Here is a 26072-nt window from a genome sequence, read left to right as displayed (position 1 = left end):
TTTTTTTATATTCCGAAAACATTACTTAATAACTTAATAATTATATTATTCCTAATATCATTATTATTCTTCTTCCAAATCTAAATAATCTCTATCTAAATAATTATATTATTCCCAACTACCATAATTATTCTTATTTCCATAACTTAATTAATCAACTAATATCACTCCACACACACAAAAAAAAAAAAAATCTAACATAACACCCAGTATAATTCATCATAAAATAAATTGAGCTAAGATAACTAAAATGAAAATTACCTTCAACGGGGATGTTACAATGAATTTGTTCTTTTTTCATATCATTTCTTTTTAAGAAAAAGCAATTATTTTACCAAACGGCTGTGATATTAATGGGTAAAGTTTTATGGACAATAATGGGTAAAGTTTATGTTAATTGTATCGATAAAGTCATATACTTTCTACATATCCCAAATTTATTGTTGACGCGTTAACATGAAAATATTAATCAAATATTCTCTGAATTCAAATACTTGAATAGTTAATAACTTAATAGGTACCTAATTAATGCATGGGTATCATTTTCTGAAGAGGAAAAATTATATTATGCACATCACAAATTTAGGTAGGTGATTAATTTTTTTAAAATTAAAACCTTACCATTCAATTTCTTGCCTGAATTGTAAGTATGTATATTTAATATATCCCACTATATACATGTCCAAAACAACAACTGTAACAAAGAAACAGGTAAAAGAAAATGTGCGTAGTTAAAAGGAAAATGATGATGAGAAATATGATTGTTTTGTGGCTTGCCACAGTGACTATGGTCAGGGGTCAGCTTCCGAGGTGGTCAGTTCAGACGGTAAACGGGCTAAGTTACCTCGGGTTAGATGTGCATTGCCAATCAGGGGATGATGATTTGGGCTATCATCATTTAGTTAATCATGGAGATGATTACCAATGGAGCTTTCAGGAAAATTTTTGGGGAACAACCTTGTTTTGGTGTAGATTGGAGAAGGTAGATGCGTATGTCTCTTTTGAAAGCTTTTGGCCCGAGTCATTGAAGAACACTTGGCTTCGTGATAGGTGTGGGACGACCGAATTAACATGTATTTGGATTGCTAAAGATGATGGAATTTATTTGAGAAACAATCCCACTAATGTTGATGAATTTGTTCACAAATGGATCCCTAAGTAATTGTTTTGAGGCACTACTTATATATAATATGTAACGACCAAACTTTTCAAACTAAGTTGAGGTCGCTACTTTATAGTAAATAACAATCTTACAATTTCTTGAAAAGATCAAGGAAAAACTAGTTCTTTGTTAAGTAATTACAAAACAACCGTTCAGAGAACAAATTTGGCCACAATAAAAATACTATGTAAATATATTCTAGTTTGGGCTCTATCTAATTTTAAAGAGAATAATAAACATAAAATAATCATCGAGGTAAAAAAAATGCTAACAGTCAAATCATGAAAGAACATGTAACGGAAAGTGGAAGCAAAACTGTCGAGTCACCATATGGCATGTCACGAGCCCTTTTTCTCTAACCTGAAACATTAAACATAGAAAAGAATGAGTACAAGAATATATCCAGTAAGAGACTCACTACTAGTCTTGCTATGTGAACTATTAACTTCCCTTAGCAGATATCCTCAGTCATATCAATCTTGTAATATGGAAGAAACACATATGGTCTAGTGATCCCATAGGAACACTCTTTAGTCTGGTGATCCCAAAAATACATTAGTCTCGTCAATCAAGTGATCCCGTCAGACCACCCATGATTCATAACAGTCAAATGGTCTCGTTAGACGCATATAGTTATATCAGTTAAAAGGTGGTGATCCCGAGAGGCACTGTACATGTTGGGTACACAACCTAATAGCCAAAACTAACAAACACCAACAATCCAAAAAACATGTAACCGTCCAAAATAAGCATACCCTGCAACATCAATCAACAGTTCATAATCATATAATCAGTCAAGCATAAATGTCACATAAGGTCAGCCAAGTTGTAACAACTCTAAAATTTAAGTTAATTTGTTACTTAATTATTATGATTTATGATTAGATTATTTTGGATGTTAGATTAATTGGAACTGAAAGTTAAGGAATTTATTTGGTATAATGTGTTGGATTAATTAAGTATATATGTATAAGTTGGGTATGTATATTTAATTAAAGATTTTGAAATTTTGGTCATTTAAAAGATATAACAAATTTATAAAATATTTACACTGTATAAAACAATTCTAAAAACAGAAAAAGCCTAAAGGTCCACAATGAAAATACCAAAAATGCCCCAGTCAACACATGATTAATCGACCACACGCTCATGTGTAATTATCTTCTAAACTATCATGATACACGATGGTATAGATAATGATACACGATTGTGTAGGTAGTATCAACACGATCATTTAGTTCGTTTCAACGATGAAAAAGATGTTTCAATCTAAACAATCATGTTGATCATGCTAAACGATTGTCTTGTTATTGCAAACGATTGTTTAAATCATATTCACCTAATCATGTTGTTCTTTTTTAAGTGATGAAAAAAGGTATTCAAATCTAAACAATTATGTTGACCATGCTAAACTATCATGTTGATTGGTAAACTTGTTTAGAGCATATCCACACGATCGTGTAGTTTTTTTGAAACGGTGGAAAATGACTTCAACTCTAAAACGATCGTGTTGACAATTGTTTAGATCATGTCACAGTGTGATATTTAAACAACGATCTTGATATTCTTGAATATGAGGAAGATGAAGTTGATATTTAGATAAAGTTCAATATTCTTTTTAAATTATCTTGACTATTCTTGAGATTTAAACTGAAGAATAAATCATTTAAAAATAGAAGAAAGAAAATCTAGAAGAGGAGTTAAAGAAATCTGGAAGAGAAGATGACTGAATCACAAAAAAAGAAGAATAAAGAGAAGTGATAAATCGTTTGCAATATTAAAAGGCATCTGAAAATTATGAAAATATTATACCAGATTTATGAGATTTTGTATCTTGTTGCACATGACGTAAATATTTTACTAGTTTGTTAAATTTATGAAAATTTTCCTTTGGAATTTGGTAGGAAATGTTCTTCATTCAATAGTTTTTGATTTTGTAGAATGGAGCTAAAGTTTAATTATTAGAATTGATGATCTTTTAAATAACTTATTTATTACAGAAATTTTGATTAATTAAAAGAAATTAATGATTTAAGTTGATTTGGGATCTTGAAAAGAAAGGATGGTTTTGGTGGAATTGGAATTAATTAAGTATATAAATTTAATTAAGAATTTGGATTTCTAATGGAATATGAAATTAATTATTTGGTTTTGTATAAATAATTAGTATGAAAAAGTAAAGTTAATTATACGATGAAATATAATTATAATTGTTGGAAAATAAAATGAGCTACTAACATAGTTGGTCAATGTTGATACGTGGGGAAGAGATAAGAAATTGATTGAGGAAAGAGAATGTGAATAAAAAGTTATGTATGGTTGGAATTTATGTTCTAAAACTCGTAATTTTGTAACTTAAAAATCATATTTTATTCCATAAAGTTGTTATTAAGGACTTGTTCGTGAAAATTTCATACTATAATCTTGAATCCAATAATCTGGTGTAGACTTAATCTTTATGTAGAGGTATAAAGGTGTATCAAGTTCGAGTATATAGCCTAAACGATCTATAGTATATGAATAAGGTTGCGTGCCTTATTATGAGAACACTATGAATGCAACCCGCTTTTTAGTTAGTATAAACGATGTGATCTTTAATCGTTCATGTGGAGACATGATTATGAGGGTATCTTATGTAAAGAGTTAATAAGACTGGAACCATGAAATAGTCAATTTTACATTATAACATCGTTGATTGTACAAGACTAGCTATTTCAATTATTGATGATCTAAGAATTTTTTCATCCAATACATCTCGGTGCAATGTATGTGTCGCCACGTGCCCAAGATGATGCAAAGTGCGGCGTCCTCAAAAGGATTTAGTTTTAAAAGAAAATAGAAGTTCCCACGAGTCTTTTTTAAGGTGTTGTTGGACATCAAAATAGAGTAAATAATTTTTAAATAATATCCTAAAAAAATGGTATGCAAAAACTAGAGTTAAGTTCGGGAGTCGAGTGTATGAAAAAGGTATTATTAGCACCCCCACAATACCTGTTTAGAAAACGATGACCAAATTTTAAATCTTGAATTGAAAATATTATTTAATTTATTTTAAAAAATAACGTCTTATTTTATCCCTCATTAATCCAACATTTCAAGCAATAATCACACATTCCGTTAATTGGACTATATTGAAGAAATTTTTTTCACCTCAAGAAAGTGAGAAATTAGTACAATTTCTCAAAATTCGTCCATGAATAACCTTCCAACAAAGAAATGTTTGTTTTAAAAGAATAATTAAAATATTTTTTTTCTTAGGATCAAATCTTGGACTACAAAAGATGTGATCTCTCACCTGAAGAATTCAAGGAAATCGAACTTTCAAATTTCATAAATTCTGTCGTAGGATTTTATTTAAAAAAATGGTATAAGTTATTAAAAAATATCAATTAGGGAAACCTCATGAAATCATAGATTAAATGGATAGTTGCAAATTTCATGATTAGATTCAAAATAGTTAATTATATAGCAACATTTTTAAAAATTTGTAAATATAGCAAAATTTGTCAAATTCTATCAATGATATAAGTCTATCACGGATAGACCATGTTACAAATATTGATCTATCACTCATAGATCATACGAAATCTATCAGCGATACAAGCCTATCAGTGATAGTTTTACTATATTTGCAATTTTTTAAAAATGTTGTTATATTACTAATTATTATTCCTAAAATGATCATCAATTGTCATTTTCCTATATTAAATCTTAAACGCTTGAAAACATAAAAAAATAACTTTATAAAAAAAATTTCTAATTGATTAAAAAAGAGTCTTCATTCTAAAATAGAATAGACTCAATTTTAAATTGGAAGGATTTTAAAATATTGAAAATTTTAATTGAAAAGAGTAAAAAAATTTAAATAGAAAACATAATGAGACATAATAGAAAAACTAATAAGTATAACAAGGTTAAAGAAAAATTATAACAAATTAAATAAATATAAAATAACATATTGAGATTTTAATAAAAATATATCGGAGACCGATCTCGTACTTTCAAAGAATCAATTTCCTTACCTCAAGAATTTTGGAAAACTAGACTCCAAAATTTTTTAGATTCGATCGTCGTACATATTTGTTCATTCTTTATTCAAAATATAAATTTATTCTCTTATTGTTTTAGCATAGTTATTTCATGTAAATGATATTATTCTTAGTGGATAATTACTCAAATTAAACTTGAACTTTGTTCATGGATTGATGATATAGATGTTCAAATATGAAACAAAGTTGTTGGTTTCTTTCTTATATGTTCGTCAACGTTGTAGCTGTAGTTCTAATTGTTATTGATATATGTATATGTTTTGGGTAATGTCTTACATTCCAGTTTCTTTTATGCAGACAATAAAGTCTTTCACGCCTGCAACAACTGGTGTGGTTTATGAATTTTAGTTGTTTCTTCATAATTCTGTTGTGTTTGTCATTGTTCTATGTTTTCTTTTTTTTTTTTTTGAAAATTTCCAATTTTAAAATTGTGTTGATTTCTTTTTCTTGTTTTACTATGGTTTGTATGGAGGTTGGAGGAATTCTCTTTACTTCTGTGATCTGAAATGAGCTTTTACATGCTTGAGTTTTGTGCTGCCTTATTTGATTGTTTGGCTACCTCCACAAAGACCATCCTTCCCCAATCCTTATTGTATGGATACAACTTCGATAGGTACTGCCTTTCTGTCTGGCTAAGTCTTTTTGGATGCAATGCACCTCTCAGAAGTTACAGCTTCCAAATTTATTTGTCAATTCAATTCTCTAAAATATGGTCCAAAAATTTTTAGATTTTGTTATTATATAATCACATTAATGGTATTAAGTTGATATCTTTTTAGTAAGTTGGAACATAAAAAATGGAAAGAGAGAAATTGAAAAAAATGATTGTAACATGAGAAGAGAAGATACAGAAAAGCTCCGTTAACAACAAAAGCACATTTGTTCGCCATAACTAGAAACCAATAAAACAAATTAAATTACATAATGAAGAATAATATATAATAATAACTGTGAAAAATACAAAAATACAAGATCAACCTAAAATGTACTCAGTAAAATGCAAACAATAAATCACTCAAAAGGACGGAGAGAGAGAACAAATTGAATTCAACTGGCTCTCGTATCGTCAAAACGTGGAAGTGGAGAAAACATTTTAGTCTCATTTTAATCTTTCATTATAACTTTATTTAGTCTTTAGTAACAATTTGATCGTTTACATATATTTAATGTTTGTTGTCATTTTCACATTCAAAAACATACTTAACTTTTTCATCTTCTTATTAAAAAAAAGTTTTAATTCCGAAACTGATATTAGTTAATCCTCTAAGTTATTATGGTCATAATGTAACTTTTTCATCTTCCATAACTTATATTTCATAATTCTATATATACGTTATTATTATACAACTAATAACCTTTCTATCTTCCAATTTACTTGGATATATATAGATAGTTAAGTTTGCAACGTGTAAGCTCAAGATGTTAAGAAATAAAATTTGAATTGTGCAACAAATAAAATTCAAAGATACATTCGATCAAAAGAAAAACAAAGAGACATACGAGAAGAAGATAATGAATCCGGAGGGGTCAACCACTACTTTTATTCTTGAAAAAAAAAAAAAACTCCTTGCAAGCTATATCACAAAAGCAGCGCAACTCACAGCCATCTCTAATCTAATTCTACAAAGACTTATACGTTTAATTCTGTGAAATGTTGTTACTTTACATTTTGTGAGTAATTTACACATTCAATTCACTTTCTATTGTAAAGTGGTAAAAAAAAGTAATGAGAAATTAGCACATATGAAAGGAAACAACAAGAGCTGAACAAGAAATCATAGCACTTTTAATGCTGTAATATTTTTCTACGTGTAACTATTATGACATAGCATGAATCCATGATAAATCTAAAAAAGGATAACATAGCATGAAAAAGATATAAAACGTGTGAACAAATCAACGTGAGATCTAGGGACTTTGATTGATATAAAATTGTATATAATACTGCTTTTTTAGACCCACGACTATTATTTATAAATTACATTGTCATGCAAATAATTATTTCTTTATGGTCTCGGCTACAATTCATTATAAATGCAAATTTAAAAATATAGTTTCAAGCCTTTATGTTATATTTGTTTTTTAGTAAAAATATAAAATTCCTTATTCAAATTTAAATTAATTACGGCTAACATAACAATTTTCTGAGTATTTATTAAATATAATTAAACATTAATTAAGTTGTTGATGTACTTATTAATACGTTTTTTAGAAAAAAAATTATAATATAATTATGGTATTTATTTTATTAATCTTCCATTTTTATTGCAATGATGCATATTTATATTGTTAAAATATTTAAATTACAAAAATATATATAATTTCATTTTAAATGAATTAAAATGAAAGTTCAATTTTGAGCCATTGTATTATGATACTTTTAATTTTACTACTATATGAATATGAAAATAAACAATATAAGTGTGATAATATTGGAAGACCATTCTAATTTTATAAACTTAGTTAAAACTATAACTTTTTCGTGTGTGATCGCACGGGTTTACTAATTATATATATATATATATATGTATATATATATATACTTATTCTTATTGTCGGTAGTCGTTACTCTTTATCTTTTGCCCATCCAATCAACTTAAACAACCTTCCCTCCCCCTCATTAATATACTTTTTCAAATATTAATTATATACAAATATAGATAATTAATAATACTTTCCACCAAATTTCAAATTTCTTTAATTAAACATACATACCACGTATGTAGACATACCCACATACGTTCATATACATTTTATAACATTAATTAATGCGTTCATATTAATTTCCTTATTCAGGAGGAAAATTTATATAACGCACAACACAAAATTAGGTAGGAGTTTAAACTTCTTTTTAATTAAAACCCTACCATACAATTTCTTCAATCTCTTGCCAGCTGTGCTATAATTATGTATATTTATCCCTATATGTATGCATGTCAAAACATCAATGGTAACGAACAATTAGATAAAAAGAAAATGTGTGGTTAAAAAAGAAAATGATGATGAAGAATGTGGTCATTTTGTGGCTTGTCACGGCAGCTTTGGTTGGGGGTCAGGTTCTAAGGTGGTCGGAGCCTCCACCAAAACGTATGAGATATCATGTTCATGTGCTAAATGGACCATATTATGTTCATGTGCTAAACGGGCTAAACCACCATAGTTTGGATGTGCATTGCCAGTCTAAGGACAATGATTTAGGACATCATTATTTGGTTAAACATGGAGATGATTTCCAATGGAACTTTATAGAAAACCTTTGGAGAACAACCTTGTTTTGGTGTAGATTGGAGAAATCTGATGCGTATGTCTCTTTCGAAAGCTTTTGGCCTGAGTCGTTGAAGAACCCTTGGCTTCGTCATAGGTGTGGGACTCAATTAACTTGTCTTTGGACAGCTAAAGACGATGGAATTTATTTAAGAAACATGCCTACTAATGCTGATGAATTTGTTCACAAATGGATACCTAAGTAACATATGCATTTAATGTTTAGTGTTTAAATTAATAAAGAAACTCAAATAAGATCAGACACTACTTTTATATATATTTATATATATATATATGTATATATTTTGACTGAATTGTTTCTTCTTCTTTTTTTTTTTATGTGTTTATGAAAATGTTTGATATGTATGAGACAAGAAAATAGAAAATAAGTATTGAACTAAGATGGTTGTAGAACATTAATTAGAGATAGTAAACAAGAGAGATACATTGAAATACTAGAAATTCACTTTTAAGAAATTTGTTGTATAGATTAACCTATGCAAATTACAACTTAGAAGACAAGAAAGAAATAGTATGTCTTCTACCTTGATTTCATTTCATGGAACATCATATATGGAGTAATCATATAGATCGTAGTTTCGCACCTAAGCTTGTTGGAAGCATGTGATGGATAGACAAATAAATAATTATCAAACACTATATTATTTGAGAGAGAAAAAATACTTAGAAGACTCTTGAATTTCAAAATTTTTCTTTGTGTATTTTACTTCACCATTGGGTGCTTCAACAATATAAATATCAATCCTATTGATAGGATGATCGTGTGCATATAACTCACACCACAATTAAACATAAGAATTAAAATTCTACACTTGATTCATGTAAAACTCATACTAAATTGACTCTAACGTTAACGTACTTAATCTAACTCATATTTTTTAACTTTTACCAACTCTCATAAATAAATTTACATATAACTTTTTAATTAAATTAATCGGGTTTAATTTTCAACATTCTCCGTTAAACATGCTTCGCTTAAAACAATTTTATGTTGGGTGACGTTCTTGAGAATTTTTGACAAAACATATTGAAATGACCTGTACTGTTTGTCTGGGGAGACAATTTTCATTGTTAGAAGCCTTCGAGACAAGCAAATGTGACAATCAAATTATAAAGAGTACACGAGAATGACGTGGTCATTAGTTGTCAAATTAGAATTTCTAATCTAGGGTGTGTGGTTACAAAGTTTGTTTTGAAAGATGAAAATATTTTAGGTTAAAAATGACAATTTCTTAAAATTGGAGGCGTGATTTATTCATTTCATAAAGGAAATTTATATTTCAAATATTAATTGACTACAGTCAATATTTCATATATAACAACAAGCAAAAGATTAGTAACATAGTAAAATTTTATAGTCTACGGTATAGTAGATATAAAATGACATTATGATATAGATGATAGTACTCTATCATTGTCTTTCAAATATCTAGCAACGATATTTTCTATATATTTTTTTAATATTTTGGTTTATTTTTTCTATATTTGAATTTTAAAACTTTTATTATTCGTATAATAACTTTTATTTTTTTTCTTCTATAGATAATGATGTGAACCTATTTCTGTCTTTTAACATTTATCATTAATATTTTAATATATTTCTAAATATATCAACACTGATACTAAGATTAACACTAAAACGTCATATCATCTTGAGTTCGGTACCTCAATCACAATTTCAATTTCTTTATTAAATCAAACAAAAATGCAGGTGTACACTTCTCATTTTGTTGCATATACATCTTAATTAACTTATCTAGTACTGATCCATTTGTGAACAATCTCTTCGCTTTGAGCTGGCAAGTTCCTTAAGTAAATTCCATCATCCCTAGCAGACCAAATACAAACTCCTCGACTCCCACACCGATCACGAAGCCAGTGGTGCTTTCTCTCAGGCCAAAAGACATCGAAAGAGACATAGGCATTTGACTTCTCCAATCTGCACCAAAACAAAGTTGTTTTCCAAAAGTTCTCCTTGAAGTTCCATCGAAATTCATCTCCACGGTGAACCAAATGTTGAATTCCCAAATCATCGTCCTTGGACTGACAATGTGCAGACATATCTTGGTTGGTTAGATCATTTGCAACATGAATGAAATACCTCACTGGCGGTAGCCTTATTACCACTTTGTTCGAAATTTGAGCCTCAGCCACCAAAGTTGCCGTCATGAGCCACAAAACAACCACATTTCTCATCATCATTTTCCTATTTAACCAAACTTTTTTTTTTTATCGATCTTTCCTTGTTATAGTCGATGTTGGACATGGATGCATGTGTGAATAGATATGAGTACTTATATAGCAGAAAAGGCAAGATGGTGAAGAAACGCAATGGTATGGTTTTATTTCCTTTTTTCTAAAAAAAGAGAATTGATGTTTTCCCTAATTTTGTGTGATCTGTGATATATAACTTTCCTTGCAACATTGCATAAATTGGGTAGATATTATTACCTTATTTATATAAAATTTAAGAAAATTGCCTCATATGACAAAAATATTTAGAAAAAACAATACATGACACCTATTTTTTTTTTGCATATTGCTAATATGGTAAAATTAGTGAGATCAGACAGACATCAGACGACTATCAGACATCTATAAGAAGGTTATCAGCTTTTAAATTTGCTACATTTGCAATTTAGAAAAATGTAGTGACATAGACCCTATTATCGTAATATTTTTTTGCTATTTTTGCAAATGCGCCAAAAACTTATCCAAATATTAAATAAAACATTAAAAAATTTACTAATATTACATTTTTTAGAAAAAATAATAGGATGTTTTCAAATATTTAAAATTGAATTAAAATATTTACAAATATAGCAAGATGTCACTCATAGATACTTATAGACACTAAAGGCCCGTTTGGTAACATTTTGGATCCGTTTGGTAACGTTTCCGTTTCCTGTTTCTTGTTCCCTTTTATTTGTTTCCTATTTCTTCTTTTTTGAGAACAACAAACAGGAATGTGTTTGTAACTGTTTTTGTTTTTGGTTTCTTGAAAAAAAGAAACAGAAACAGAAAATGTGTTTGATAACTGTTTTTCATATTTTCTGATTTTCTTCGAGATTTATTTTTATTTATTTAATTCACATTTTATGTCCTCCATTAAAATAAAAAAAACACGAATCTGGCGAAAACCCACATATCTAGTGAAAATCCACAATGAAAAATTCGCACGAAGAGGAAGACGAAGAGGAAGAGGAAAACTCAAATCTGGTGAAGAGAAAAACATCATGCAGAGGAAGAAGATGGAGGCGAAGAGGAAGACAGTGAAGACGATGAAGGGAAAAGAAAGAGGGTAGTTATTTGAGAAAAACAATGGAGATAAGAGAAATAAAAAGGAAACCACGTAGAGAGTGATTATTTGGGAAAGAAGATGAACATAAAAGGAAGAAAAAAAATTAGGTAGAGAGGAAAATGGAAAAAGGAAAAGGAAATAGAAAAATAATCGAGAAAAAAAAAAAAGAAACCAATAAAAATAATTGAAAAAAATAATAATAAAAATAATTGAGAAATGGAACAAAAGAAACTACTTTTTTTTTGTTTCCAACCATTTCATATAATACGAGGAATGTTTCTACTTTTTTTTAGAATAAGAAATAGGGAACGTTACAAAAGACCTCCGTTCTTTAAGGAAAAAACATAAACATGAAACAGGGAACGAGAACATTATAAAACGGGCTTTCGTTCAATGTTTCTTGTTTCCTGCTCCCTGTTCCCTATTTTTTCTTTTTTAAGAACAAGAAATAGAAATGTGTTTGATAAAGTGTTTATGTTTCTGTTTCTTTTTCTTATTTCTTAAAAGAAGAAACAGAAACAAAAAATGAGTTTTAAATTGTTTCTTGTTTTCTGTTTTTCTTCAAGATTTATTTTTTATTTTATTATGTTATTTTATTTACATCTAATTCAATTAAACATTAATATATATATATGTCCTCCACTAAACATAAAAAAAAAAGTCAAAAGTTTATTCATTTAATACAAAGAAGTATTAGTGCACAAATAAAAATAATATACATAAAATGGTATCTAATCATTCAAATGTAGTCCAAATTTGATTGGCAATATCATCTCTTACTCAGGCCATTTCTCTTCGATGATGTCGACTCACATCTAATTCAATTATATTAATTTGCAAATTGACTCACAAATTTTGTGTATCTTCAACGATCAATGATTCATTACTAAAGTCATTGAATAGGTCATCTTGACGATCATTCATTCTAATATAATTCATAATTATGCAACATGCTATTGATATATATTTTTGTGTCTTGATCGGATACGAAGTCATTTATTTAAGAATAGAAAATCGAGCCTTCAACACACCAAAACAACGTTCAATGACATTTCGAAGTGTAGAATGTCGATAGTTAAACAAATAAAAGTAATTGAAAAAAAAAGGAAAAAGTCCAATAAAAATAATTGAGAAAAAGAAGAAAATGAAACAAATAGAAATAATTAAGAAACGGAACAAAAGATAAACTATTTTTTTTTGTTGTTCCTATTAATTCCTTATCAAATAGAAAACATTTCTATTTTTTTTAGAACGAAAAACATGGAACATTACGAAACACCCCGTTTCTGAAAAAAAAATGAAAACATAAACAAAAAACGGAGAACGGAGAACGAAAACGTTACCAAACGGGCCCTAATAGATTACTATTATTATCACTGATAGATACTAATAGACTCTAATATTAAAATTGTTTTCAATAGATGTCTATTAGTGTCTACTATGAAATTTTGAAATATTTATAAATATTATGATTTAGAAGAAAGAGACATTTTTTAAAAAACAAAATAAATTAAAATATTTATAAGCTATAACAAAATTTTGGATTTCATCATTGATAAAAGCTGATGGACTTCCATCATCGTCTATGATAGACATCCATCACTGTCTATCAATGTCACTGATAGAAGCATATCAATGTCTATCAATATCTATTATTAATAAAATCGAAAATTTTTATCAAAATTGTTATTTTGACAATTCCCCTCATTTATTTACTATGGCCTTTTATGATTTTTGTTAAAAAAGAATAACTTTAATTGTTAATAGTGTAAAAGAAAGCACGTTATATTTGACTCCTACATATTTCACTTCAAGAAAATTGGCTTGTGATGTTGGTTGAGAAAAGCTGAATACAATATATATGTTTTTTGTGTAAAAAAACAAGGTTGATCTTTAGTTTTGGTTTTAAATCAATATTAAAAAAAGAAAAAAGCTACAAGTGGGTTTAAAATCTTAAAGATAAAAAGCAAAATTAGAAACAAATTAAAAGTTATCATTTTCATTACTCTACTAAAAGAATAAAAATTAAAGAAAAAAAAATGTATAATTTAATGATATCCTTTAAATTAAAAGTTAACTGAAATGGCAATCCCACTTGGGCTGACTGGAGATTCAAATATATCTAAGATGATCGATGGGCAAACTTGGATAAGTTTGTGTTGAAATTTTGATATGATGAGACAATGAAGTACTTGAGTTTTAGGTAACCAGTATGCTTTTAATGGTTTAATTTCTATAAGTATTTGCATAACTATTTAGGAGAACATATACTATTTTATTAATTCTATAGGAATTGTGGGTATGGGTGTGAATGAATTTGGTTCGACAAAATCTCTAAAACTTTCATGGAACCAGACGAAGCTCAACGTCAATATGAACACAATAATAAGAACTAAACTTGCATCTTTGTTTTCTTGAAAGGCTTAAAATTGATTGATTAGCCAAGTAAACCTAATTGATGCTAGTGAATGTTTGTTCAAAGTTTGACTATACTTATTAAGATGCATGTTTTTTCATTATACGAAAATAATCAACACTTTCTACTTAATTTTATTTTAAATTCTTAGCTTTTCATTTGTGTGTGGAGGGAAGCAGTGGAATAAAAACGATATGTGACTAGTCGTGTATAATCGATCGGATCCTTTTAATTCCCATGACTTGTATTCTTTTATGAAAATAGATATATGCATTTTTAAAATCCAACCTATATATCTGTTCGATTAATGACTTCAAATATTAGTTTGTAAATATGTTTCTTTTTTCAAATTGGGTTTTCACCTTTTTCATAAGCAAATATCTCTCTCATTAAATATTTTTGTCCTTTTTATAAAGTTACAAAGTTGAGTTGTTTGTTGGATCTTGTGAGCTAGGTGTTGCTTAATTGTATAAGATAGGTAACCTATCAATTCAGTGAGTTCTTGAAACTTAAACATTAGAGTGAGTAAATCAAATAGTTTAATCGACCATGTGAATTTATTAGACTTAAATTCTTTATGATATACACATTGTACTGCGTTTGCGTTTGCGTTTTCTAATATTATTTTCTGTTTTAATTTCTTGGTCCCATACATATTACAAATTTACATAAAAGGAAAAAATGAAACAATTTAGACAATATATATAAATATAAATATGTAGTGATCGCGTCTAAACAATTTCAGTTTCTTTATTAAAGTAAACATCAAATGGAGTACATTAATTTTCATTTGTTTCACATCAACGAATTAAGAAAGCTAGCTTACTTACCGATCCACCATTTGTGAACAAATTCATCACGATTAGCGGGATTGTTTTTCAAATAAATTCCACCATCTTTAGCAACCCAAATACAAGTTCCTTCAGGCCCACACCTATCACGAAGCCAAGTGTTACTCCATGACTCAGGCCAAAAGGTTTCAAAAGAGACGTACGCATCTGACTTCTCCAATTTACACCAAAACAAAGTTGTTCCCCAAAAATTTTCCTTAAAGTTCCATTTGTAAATATCTCCACGTTTAACCAAATGATGATTTCCCAAATCATCGTTTTTTGATTGACAATGCACATTCAAATCGAGGTGACTTAGCCCGTTTACGATCGAAACCGACCAACTCGGGACTTGAGCCCCGACCAAAGCTGCTGTGGCAAGCCACAAAACCACCCCATTTCTTATCATCATTTTCTTTTGAACCATAGACACTTGGTTTTTATATATATATATATATATATTTCTTTGTTGCTATTGATGTTTTGGCATGTATATATGTGAGATTAAATATACATACTTATACTTATACTTATAGCACATTCAAGAAATTGAAGAAATTGAATGTTAAGGTTTTAATTATGAGAAAAAACTTTAATCTCCTACCTAGTTTTGTGATGTGCATAATATAAATTTTCCTCTACAGTTAGAAAATGTTATCAATCCATTAGTAACATTATCTGTTATGGAGTTATTAAGTACTCAAGTACTTGAATTCAGATAACATTTTATTAATATTTTCACGTTAGTCTTTGTATGGAAAGTATATAACTTCACCTTAAATTGCGTAAAAAACACATTAGCATAAAAGAATTAACACGAATTTGATCGGTTAACATAAGGGTCATTTGAGGTTCTTTCTTTATTGTAGTAACATATATTTATGGGTAGTTTAATATGATGTGATTTTTTTAGAGGAATTGTACAAAATAGCAAATTTGACAAAATATTTATAACATATAGCAATTTTTTCAGATTCTATCAATAATAGACATTGATATGCTTCTATTAAGTGACATTGATAGATAGAAGTCTATTAGTTTCTATCATGTGCACAGAAAGGTCGCTCACCTTCTGAAGTTTATATATCCTTTATATAGCCTTAAACTGTTAAAGCACAATCCATCGCAATTAGTTAATTAAGCATTATTTCCTTCCATGCCTAGAAATTGAATTGATTTTTTTACATCTCATCTGATCGCCATGTTCACTTTGTACCACCAAAGACACCTTAGTGTAAATAAGTAGGATAAATTATACAATTCATATATTCACACTATATACAGAATATACCACATGAGTTTAGTTGCATGATAAGATCATATATAAGAAAATTAATTCTATGAGTTCGACCCTAGAATTACCAGAAAACCTCTCTTCGCCTACACTTGAAAGATAGAGAGGAAAGCTTGCATTACACTCATATCATAAGAAGTTATGCAATGCATGAAAGGAATGGGAATGTACTTTTTATCTCATAACCATATTTAGTCACTCAATTAGAGGCTTAACATGAAATATCTACGAGCATTTGCATGTGAACATAAACAAACAAGTAACAACTAATCGTTTAGATATTGATACATGATCGTGGTTTAGATCTTATATTAGTGCCAAATAACTCGGGATGAGTTAAAATGATGCATATGGTGTTATAGAGAACTCCCAGCGCCAAACTCGTGGCGGATTCGTATGGTGTTGGGAGACCCCTTTCAAAACCCTCGCAGATCTGAAACTTTCAGATTTTGTATCCCTCACCTCACCCTAAGTTTTCACTCTCCATCTTCCTCACAACTTTCCGCACTGCTCCATGTTCACTCGAATACTCTGCCTGTTGCTGCCGTCGTTGCTCCCTCCATCCTCAATTCACCCGCAGTGTTTCTCTCCCTCACAACGTTCGCTGAATGTCGGCTTCCATCTCTCTTCCTCTAAACTGCTTCAATTGATTTTTCTTTCTATTTAGTACACAAACTTTGCTCAACAATGGACTAGAAATTTATTTTATAATTTTATTCTTAAAAAGAAATTTTACATACTTTGTGATGCCGGTACAAGTTTGGGGTCCAAAATTTTATATAAAATACTGTGAACCTGCTAAAACAACAAGCCTGAAAGTGGCCGAAACAACAATGTGAACTTGCCGAAATAACAAATTTTTTCATTTAACTGTGAGGGATGAGTTTTTAGATATATCATGCAAGTGGTTGATTTTGGTTATGGAGATGAATTTATTTTTTTGTTGGGCCTTCTTAATTTCGGTTCCTTTTTTCCTTCCTGTGTTTTTTTTTGTAGCAGTTCATGTTTTAATTTCAACGTGGTTTTTTTTTTTTTTCCCTCCATTTTCCAGACCAATTTGAGGGAAAGTATTGATGAATGCATTATTTTTCTGAAAGTGAAACATAAAATTCTTGTTGGTGTTTAAACCATGGTCAATTGGATTTGGGAAATGTTGGAGTGCATTACAAAAAGTGCTCACTTTTTGTGTTGGATGGATTTGCGAGTGTGGAACGAGTTGTGATATGAAAACCCTAGGATTTAATAATGATCTATCTTTTTGTCTTGAGCTCTGATCACCTAAAATTTAAGGCAGAAAGAATGGACGATATGAACTTACTCTTCAGCCAAAGATTGCACACTGAATTTTGAAGTAGATGCCTCTATTTGTATGCGAGAAGTAATGTTGACAGGACAACATACACTTCATTAATGCCTCTAAAAAGTTGCATTAGTTTCGCGTAGACATCCTTTTGTCATTTCTATGACTTTTGTGCCAACCAAATTAGTCTGCGCTAGTGCACATCAGATCGCCTAGCTTGATTGCTTGCCACCACTCTGGTTGGATGCATCTTCTCTCGTAACGTTCTATCACCAAGATCTATGTTTTTTCTATTATCTTGTGATAAAATATGTAAAGCGCGATGAAATAAGGATGAAGTTCTTTTGTAAGACGTAATACACAAGTTAATCAAATTGCTTAATTTTTCCTTGTTTTCTTCTATTCTCATGCGATAAGACTTCATTACTGTCACACCCCGTCTTGAGCACCTCCTACTTGCTTGGCATTAGACATGGCATGATGTTAGGCAAAGCCATTCGCCTCCGAAACAACATCACTGGCACATGACATGGATACTCGTAAAACTCCTAAAACAACGAAAGTCTACGCTTCGTCTCATTACCTCGCGTTTAGACAACTGTATCAACAACATCCGAGAACATACAGATTTGTCATTGTTGCTCAGGACGCTAAGCTTTATAGGCTTTTTTTAAACGCATAAGTCAACTTCTTATCACCATGCAGCTCGTACACCACACGGTGGACTTGACTTTTAATTTTATGTGCACATAAAAGTTAGCATCGTCTCAAAGAAACAACTAATGTTTTGAAAACTATTTTATAGTATTGAAATCATAATGATCAAATTGAGCTTTTATTAACATTATGAATCATGCTTGAAAATATAATTTTTCATAGAAATCTGTTTGAAACATTCTCATTTGAATTCTTCTTCCAAATCAGAAAAGAGAAATCATATTCAAGTTTTTAACATAAATTCATTTGGAGAAAGGCACTAACTAAACTTTACCAAAGAATTCATTCATTCTTCTTCTTCTCGCAAGCATCTTCTCTTGTGGCTAAATCAGCAACACTTCAACATTTCAACATAACTCTCATCATCCACTCCTCAGTTACCCAAATTCTCTTATTTATAGAGTTCTTAAACTCACTTAGTCATGCATAAACTCTTCTCAATTCGCCGACTCTTGCTTAAAACTTTACACATGTAAATTGAATATTTAACCTAGTCATGCTTAAATCATAATCTTACACGTTAACCCCGAACAAATCAGATTTGACATTTTCTTTGCCAGACCTTGCTTCCTGTCGAATCCAAACTGCGAATAACTTAAACCACTTAACATTTTTAGGGAATAACCATACCGCATGGATATATTTTTATTATAAGAAATCTTCCACGTGAACTAACCAACTTTTACTCGCATAGAACTCTTATCGCGAACTTAAACTCCGAGCTTTCTCGAAGACTTCTTTTGCACGAAACACTTGGTTCTTCTCGCGAAGACCACCCAAAACGCCTAGCCTAACACTGTCAAAACTTTCACTTCTTAACTTACACAAAAACTTTTTCTCCTCTTATCAAACAACTTCTTTTCCGAACTACCACTTAATCACAAAAACGTATATTTAACCATAAAAGATTTTATCGCTTAATCCTTTTCGTGGATTTATTCAAATGTCAACTTCTTAATACTTAGCGAAATCTTACATCCTTAATCAATATAAAAATGGATTGCACAATTCATCCCCTCTTTAGAAATTTCATCCTCCAAATTTAAACAACAAGACAATAATGCAAAAAAATATATATACTTTTTATTACTTTAACTTTCGAAATTACAGCCTTATAACATTTAAATTACAACTTTTTTGTTCTTTCGACTTCCTTCTTCTCATTTCTCGCCTAAGTCAGAGCTTGATCTTTTTGAGCCCAAACTCTTTTCCACTTGCAAGGTTGTGTCCACCAACTATGCATAGTCACTCCTTATCAAAATCAGCACAATAGATATCTTTATCTCCTCCCTTAAGCTGTTTACAAAATGTCTGCATCTTTCTCCCTCATCTATGATTAATATTAAGGCGTATTTCGTCAACTATGTGAATTTTTTCTCATATTCAGCAATCGAGAGTCTTTTTTATTCCAAATAGAGGAAGTCATCTCTATTTTCTTCTAGTATATACACCACTGGAAAATATTTTCCATTAAATATTCCCTTAAATTCTTCCCTATTGATCCTTCCTTGCCTACTTTCCTCCTAGATCTACCTGTCTTCAGCCTATTTTTTTCCATAAAAATGTAGCTAGATTCATCCTTCTTTCTTCTGGACACTGCATAACGCGGAAGCACTTCCGCAATGTTCGTAGCCCTTTTTCAGCTTTTCGATTTTGTTGTTCCACTAAACTCAGTGGATCCTAACGCTTTCAACCTTTTTATTCCAAAATTTCCCTCGGGTTATGACACTAAAACACTAGGGTTTACATAATAACCTTCTGAATTAATTGTTGTTCCAAATCTTCCAACAAATACGCAACTTTTAGCTCACTCAACTCGAATTTACTTATGCTTTCCCAAAGAACATATCGCTTTGATACCAAATTGTTACATCCCAAACTGTACTGAGACCAAAGCACCAAAGTAGTGAAAATAGGATGTGAGTTACTTACAACCTTGAAAATTTCTTATCACAAATATTATTTTCAACACGTTTTAAACTAGGAATGAAATTTCCATAGCGGAAGCATGTGAACTTTGTGCAAAAGAAATTCAATTTGGAACACATAAAATTCAGAGACAAACATTTAAACATGCTTTTACGGAGAAAAGAATAAAATAAAGCTAACCTTTGTAGAACCTCTCAAGAATTCTTGAACTTCCTGTAGAACACCAAGAAGTCTTCCTTGTTATCCTCAATATAAAAAAAACAACAGAGAGTTTGTGGAGACTACTATATCAACAACATTCGAGAACATACAGTTCGTCTTTGTTGCTCAGACCGCCAAGCTGGATATACTCCTTATAACGCATAAGCCAACTTCTTATCACCATATAGTCAGTACGCCCCATGGTGGCCTTAACTCTTTATGTGCACATAAAAGTTTGCATCATCTAAAAGAAACAACTAATGATTTGAAAACCATTTTATAGTATTGAAATCATAATCATCGAATTGACCTTTAAAATTATAAATCATGCTTGAAAATATAACTTTTCATAGAAATCTCTTTGAAACATTCTTATTTGAATTCTTCTTTCAAATTAATAAAGAGAAATTAAAATAAAGGTTTTAACATAAATTCATTTGAGAGATAAACACTCACCAAACTTTACTAAAAAAGTCTTTCTTCTTATTTTCGCAAGCATCTTCAATATTTCAACAAAACTCTCATAATCTACTTTTTAGTTATCCAAATTCTCTTATGTATAGAGTCTTTAAACTAACTTAGTCATGCATAAACTTATCTCAGGTCACCAGCTTTTGCTTAAAACTTTTCATGTGTAAATTTAATATTCGACCTATCCATGCTTAAATCCTTCATCTTACACATTAACCTCTGTCAAATCAGATTTCACATTTTCTTCGCCAGACTTTCCTTCCCGCCTAACCCAAACCGCGAATAACATCAACCACTTAACATTTCTTTCAAATAACCTTATCGCATGCATATATTTTTACTATAAGAAACCTTCCACGCGAACTAACGAACTTTGACTCGCATAGAACCCTTATCTTAAACTCCAAGGCTTTCTCGCAAACTTTTTATCCACGAAACACTTGGTTCTTCTCGCGAAGACCACCCAAAACACCTAGTGTAACGCTGTCAAAACTTTCACTTCTTAACTTACGCGAAGACCTTTTCTCTTCTTATCGCACAACTTCTTTCGCGAACTACCCACTTAATCGCAAAAATGTATACTTAACTGTAAATGATTTTATCGCTTAATCACTTCTGTGGATTTATTCAAACACCAACTTCTTAATACTTAGCCAAATTTTACTTCCTTGCTCAAATTAAAAATGGGTCTCACATAAAGAGTTTTGAAAAATTATGAAGTTTATCCAGCTTTTAAAAAGGTTCACATAAATTATTGGCTATAAAATGAGTTATATGCCGTCTTTGGTTTTTAATTGTCCCAATTACAAACACATTAAGCTTCGTGTGCTAACTCTAACTAAATTCTTTGTATTTTCACTAGTTGAAAAGAGTGGAAACATTCTTTAAAGAATGTGTTAATAGCCAAAAGCTACCAGAGAGTGCTCTTGTAATTGAAGTTGGAGAAAAAATAATATTATGCGTGACTGCAACAAATTTTCATGTATATGATTTTTTTTATTGTGTATGGTTTTTTTCCGAGTTGAAATTTTTTCACTGTTTCAAGTTTTATTTCTTAATTATCTTAAATATTTATCTATTATTTTTCTCAATTTCATAAGGTAGAAGTGTGGGAGTTCTTTTTTATAACAAAAATGGCAAGTTTGGTTATTGTGAAGACTGAAAACTTTTGTGATTCTACTCGTTTCTAAAAAATGTTTCTTGACGGTTCGTTTTAAAAAATATCATTACTTGGTGTTTTTTTTTTCAAAATAAGTGCAAGTAACTAAAAGTTGCAAGACATCTAGTTATAAATAGATTTTGCAGTGTTGAATATTCCCTATGCAAAATGAATCTCATTCTTGAAAGTTGTTAATATCAACCTAATTACTGATTTGTTATCCTTTCTTAATTGAGATAGAAAATTATAGTATATGCTCAAGACCAAATTTAGATACATAATTAATTTTCTGTAATTAAAACCATACCATTATTACATTTCTTCAATTTATTGCGTGTGCTATACAGGTATTATATATCTTCCCACATATATAGATGTTCAAAGCATCAGTTGTAACAACAAATAGATAAACAGAAGTTTGGTTCAAAAGAAACAATGATAAGGAATGTGGTTGTGTTTTGGTTCGCCACACTAGCTTTGGTAGGGGCTGATCGAATTCCAAGGACGCCGTTTGTTCCCGTAAATCCTGCGAGGTATTACGTTCACGTGGTAAACGGGTTAAGCAACTATGACTTGGGTGTGCATTGCCAGTCCAAAGATAATGATTTAGGATATCAACATTTGATTAATCGTGGAGATGATTTCCAATGGAACTTTAAGGTAAATATTTTCGGAACAACATTGTTTTGGTGCAAATTGGAAAAACAAGATGCGTATGTCTCTTTTGAAAGCTTTTGGCCCGAGTCCAGAAACTTTTGGCTACGAGATAGGTGTGGGCCTCAAGGAAACTGTATTTGGACCGCTAAAGATGATGGAATTTACTTGAGAAACAATCCTACTAACGTTGATGAATATGTTCACAAATGGATGCCTTGACAAGTTGAACGACCTTTATTAATCCATTGATGTCCAACAAATGAGAAATACACATACACTTGGAGTTTAAATTAATAAAGAAAATGAAATTATGTTTAGGTATTACTTATATATTGGGTGAACTATTATTTTCTTTTTATGAAAATTTCTATTCGATAACAAGTTTTAGTATTTTGTTCTCCAAAATTTAAAATGAAAGCAAAAGAGTGAAATTCCTTATCTGAATAACAAAATTTTAATGACGAAACCTTAGCTCAACTATGAACTAACATCAATACGAACTTAAGGATGGAAGGTCTCAATTCAAATCCCCTACCCAATTTGTACTAAAATCAAAATTTCAAATTGTAATATAATTTTAAAATGAAAAGTAGTAGGTAAACTATAAGAAGGATATTTTGACGGAGGTTTAGAGAATGTATGTTAAATATGAGAAGAAGGATATGAAAATGAGGCATTGAAAGCACTTGTTTCATGAAAACTAGAAAAATTAAAGAAATATATTGAAATAATTATTTCAAATTGTAAAACTGTCGAAAATATTTACAAATATAGCAAACTTTTAAAATCTATTAATAATCGATAGTGAGTGACTTTAATTAGTCTATCAAATATCATTTATAAACATCTATTGAGATATTGATAATTATATGTATATGTAGATATATAAATGTAACGAAAGCCAAGAATATTTATGACCAAAAAATGAAAGCCCACGAAGCTATCATTGTTTTTCCATAAATTCTAGATTTTACTTTTGTTGGTTTTGAATATTGCGGGACCATTCTTCATCTCGCATTTTTTGCTTCTTTTTTGTGATTTATTCTTCTACTTTTTGTATTATTAATTTCTTCATATTATTACTTTTTTTTCTTCAAATTTTTTTTCTTCTTGTTTAAGATTTCTTAACTTTTTCCATAATTTCTTCCTTCTTCTTCATTCCTCGTCTTCTTTTTCTTCTTCTTAGTACAAGATCTAAACGATATTGGTACGAAATCTAAATGATGGTGTGCAAATATCTGAACAATTAGTTGTCTATTCCAAATAGACAGAGATAGACCACTATCACTAATATAGAACATTTAGATTCTATACCAATATTGTTTAGACTGAGAATAAGATCGTTTTAGATTGAATACAAGGGTATAAGATCGTTTAGACTGGGTACAAGAGTACATAATCGTGTAGCATGATCGTTAGACTGGGTACAAGATCATTTACATTGGGTACAAAATCGTTTAGAAGACTAGGTACAAGAGTACAAGATCGTTTATACTAGGTACAAGGGTACAAGATCGTTTACATTGGGTAGAGAAAAAATGTTCACGAGTGTGTGACCGATTAATCATGAGGTATTTTTGTTATTTCATATTGTAGGTTTGTGGGTTTTTTCCTTTTTCAAAATTGTTTTACCTAGTATCAATATTTCGCACTTTGTTTTTTTTTTTTAAAAAAGAAAATCCCTTATATATATAATTAATATGAAAAAAAAAATTATATTGGGGTGTCTGCAAAAATAGCAAAAATATTTATAATAATAAGGTTTATGTTACTACATTTTCTAAATTGCAAAAGTAGCAAATTTAAAAGCGGATAATCCTCTAATAGCTCTCTGATAGTCGTTTAATTTATTTAATTACTTGTTATATTTGTCATATTTGCAATAAGCAAAAAAGAAATGTCCTGACTATTTTTTCTAATTTATTTTGTCATTTCATGTAGTTTTCCAATTATATTTGTTCAAATATAATTATTTGAAAAAATTAATTATTTTGGGAAGAGAAAACTTCATTGGATGAAAGAATTAAATGAAGAGAGAGAGAGTTTTATTTATTTAGGGAAAAATAATAAAAGAAAAGGGAAATAGTAATAATAATATAATTATAACTATTTATAAAGGTAGCCTTAAACTGTGTGTTAAGTAAAAGAACCATCATCTTCTTCCATTGTTTGTCCTAGCTGCCGCAAGTTACCCTTTTCGGTTGACCTTCTCTACGAAGCCTGACCCATTGTCAATTGTTGCTTCTCCTCAGAAAAATTCGTCGACAACCATCGAACGTCAAAGACCATTCCGATTTGTTCCCTACGTCTTCCATCCCCTTAACCAGTCTCAGTCACCAAGCTTCCCCTTTGTGCATTCGCAAGCCAAGCACTTCTCTGCCTGCATCGCTTAGGCCAAGTCTTAGTCATGTGTCCCTCTCCGAGCTGTACTAGCTTCCATCCAAGCTTATGACCTGAGCCAATTCTCCTCTCTCCCAACTGTGCAAGCTGACAGGGGTTCTTTATTTTACCCCTTTTTTCAATCATTTGCGCTGATAAGTTTTGGATGGTTTTGCTTTTGATTATACCTTGATAATTTTTCTTCGCTTGAAAATAAATTTATTTTTTATTTAACTTGGAGTTTTCCTAGGTCTAATTATCTAAATTGTTGGAGAATTAATCCTTCCCATCAAGGTTGAATTGGTTTCAACCACAACTCTTAAGAAATATTTGTTAGCTACTCTCTCAAGTAAGAGATACTACTACTGAACCTTCAAAATAAATTTAAGAGTTTGCATGTATTTTGTGAATATGCATTGATAGCTAACATTACATAATGAGATGTTGTAGTTAATGGCTCATGTATTGTGGTGATTATCAATGTTTTATGGATTGCATGTTTTATGGGTTGTTATGTTTGGTGTTTCATCCCATATGTTTATGCTTGATGCTTTTGGACTATAGTGTCTGTTGATTTAGGCTACCAGGTTTTGTACCTGTAAACCTTGAATGTTAGAAAAACTTAAGTCTTTTGAAAAGCTTGGAAGGATAAGTGTTGATTGAAGTTAAACAGAAATTCAAAATTGTCATTAAAAGTATGTCATGGTAATTGAAAAAAGAGAAAATTTTGGCTAAGTGTCAAGGACTTGTGTATTAGGTATTAAGAGGTTATTAGGCGTTTTAGACATCGGTAAGCAACCAAGGGTTGGGTAGGTGGCCAAAGTAACTGCCTTCTACAGGAAATCCCGAGGAAGTCTTGTGAGATGATCTCGGTCAAGATTTGAGATAGAAGGTTGATTCTAGGCCCAAATTGGTCTTGCAA

At 30.1% G+C, this 26072-nt stretch overlaps 5 protein-coding genes across 5 annotated transcripts; 3 read left to right on the top strand and 2 right to left on the bottom strand.

Annotated features, from left to right (window-relative positions):
• The first annotated feature begins 787 nt into the window (after positions 1 to 787).
• On the top strand, positions 788 to 1162 carry LOC101205494 (S-protein homolog 1-like). Its single transcript, XM_004139675.1, has one exon. It carries the CDS (start codon positions 788 to 790, stop codon positions 1160 to 1162), a length of 375 nt encoding a protein of 124 aa, XP_004139723.1.
• Positions 1163 to 8213: 7051 nt separating this feature from the next.
• Positions 8214 to 8681, top strand: LOC105436263 (S-protein homolog 74-like). Its single transcript, XM_011661457.1, has one exon. The coding sequence runs from the start codon at positions 8214 to 8216 to the stop codon at positions 8679 to 8681; it is 468 nt and encodes a 155-aa protein (XP_011659759.1).
• A 1567-nt stretch (positions 8682 to 10248) lies between these two features.
• On the bottom strand, positions 10249 to 10665 carry LOC101205731 (S-protein homolog 1-like). Its single transcript, XM_004139676.1, has one exon. It carries the CDS (start codon positions 10663 to 10665, stop codon positions 10249 to 10251), a length of 417 nt encoding a protein of 138 aa, XP_004139724.1.
• A 4370-nt stretch (positions 10666 to 15035) lies between these two features.
• LOC101205959 (S-protein homolog 1-like) lies at positions 15036 to 15470 on the bottom strand. The gene has a single exon (XM_004139677.1). The coding sequence runs from the start codon at positions 15468 to 15470 to the stop codon at positions 15036 to 15038; it is 435 nt and encodes a 144-aa protein (XP_004139725.1).
• Positions 15471 to 22549: 7079 nt separating this feature from the next.
• LOC101206205 (S-protein homolog 74-like) lies at positions 22550 to 22990 on the top strand. Its single transcript, XM_004139678.1, has one exon. The coding sequence runs from the start codon at positions 22550 to 22552 to the stop codon at positions 22988 to 22990; it is 441 nt and encodes a 146-aa protein (XP_004139726.1).
• The last annotated feature ends 3082 nt before the right edge of the window (positions 22991 to 26072 follow it).

The sequence above is a fragment of the Cucumis sativus genome, chromosome 7, assembly GCF_000004075.3.
Source record: "Cucumis sativus cultivar 9930 chromosome 7, Cucumber_9930_V3, whole genome shotgun sequence".
Classification (NCBI taxonomy): Eukaryota; Viridiplantae; Streptophyta; class Magnoliopsida; order Cucurbitales; family Cucurbitaceae; genus Cucumis; species Cucumis sativus.
This window is presented reverse-complemented; position numbering and strand designations above follow the sequence as displayed.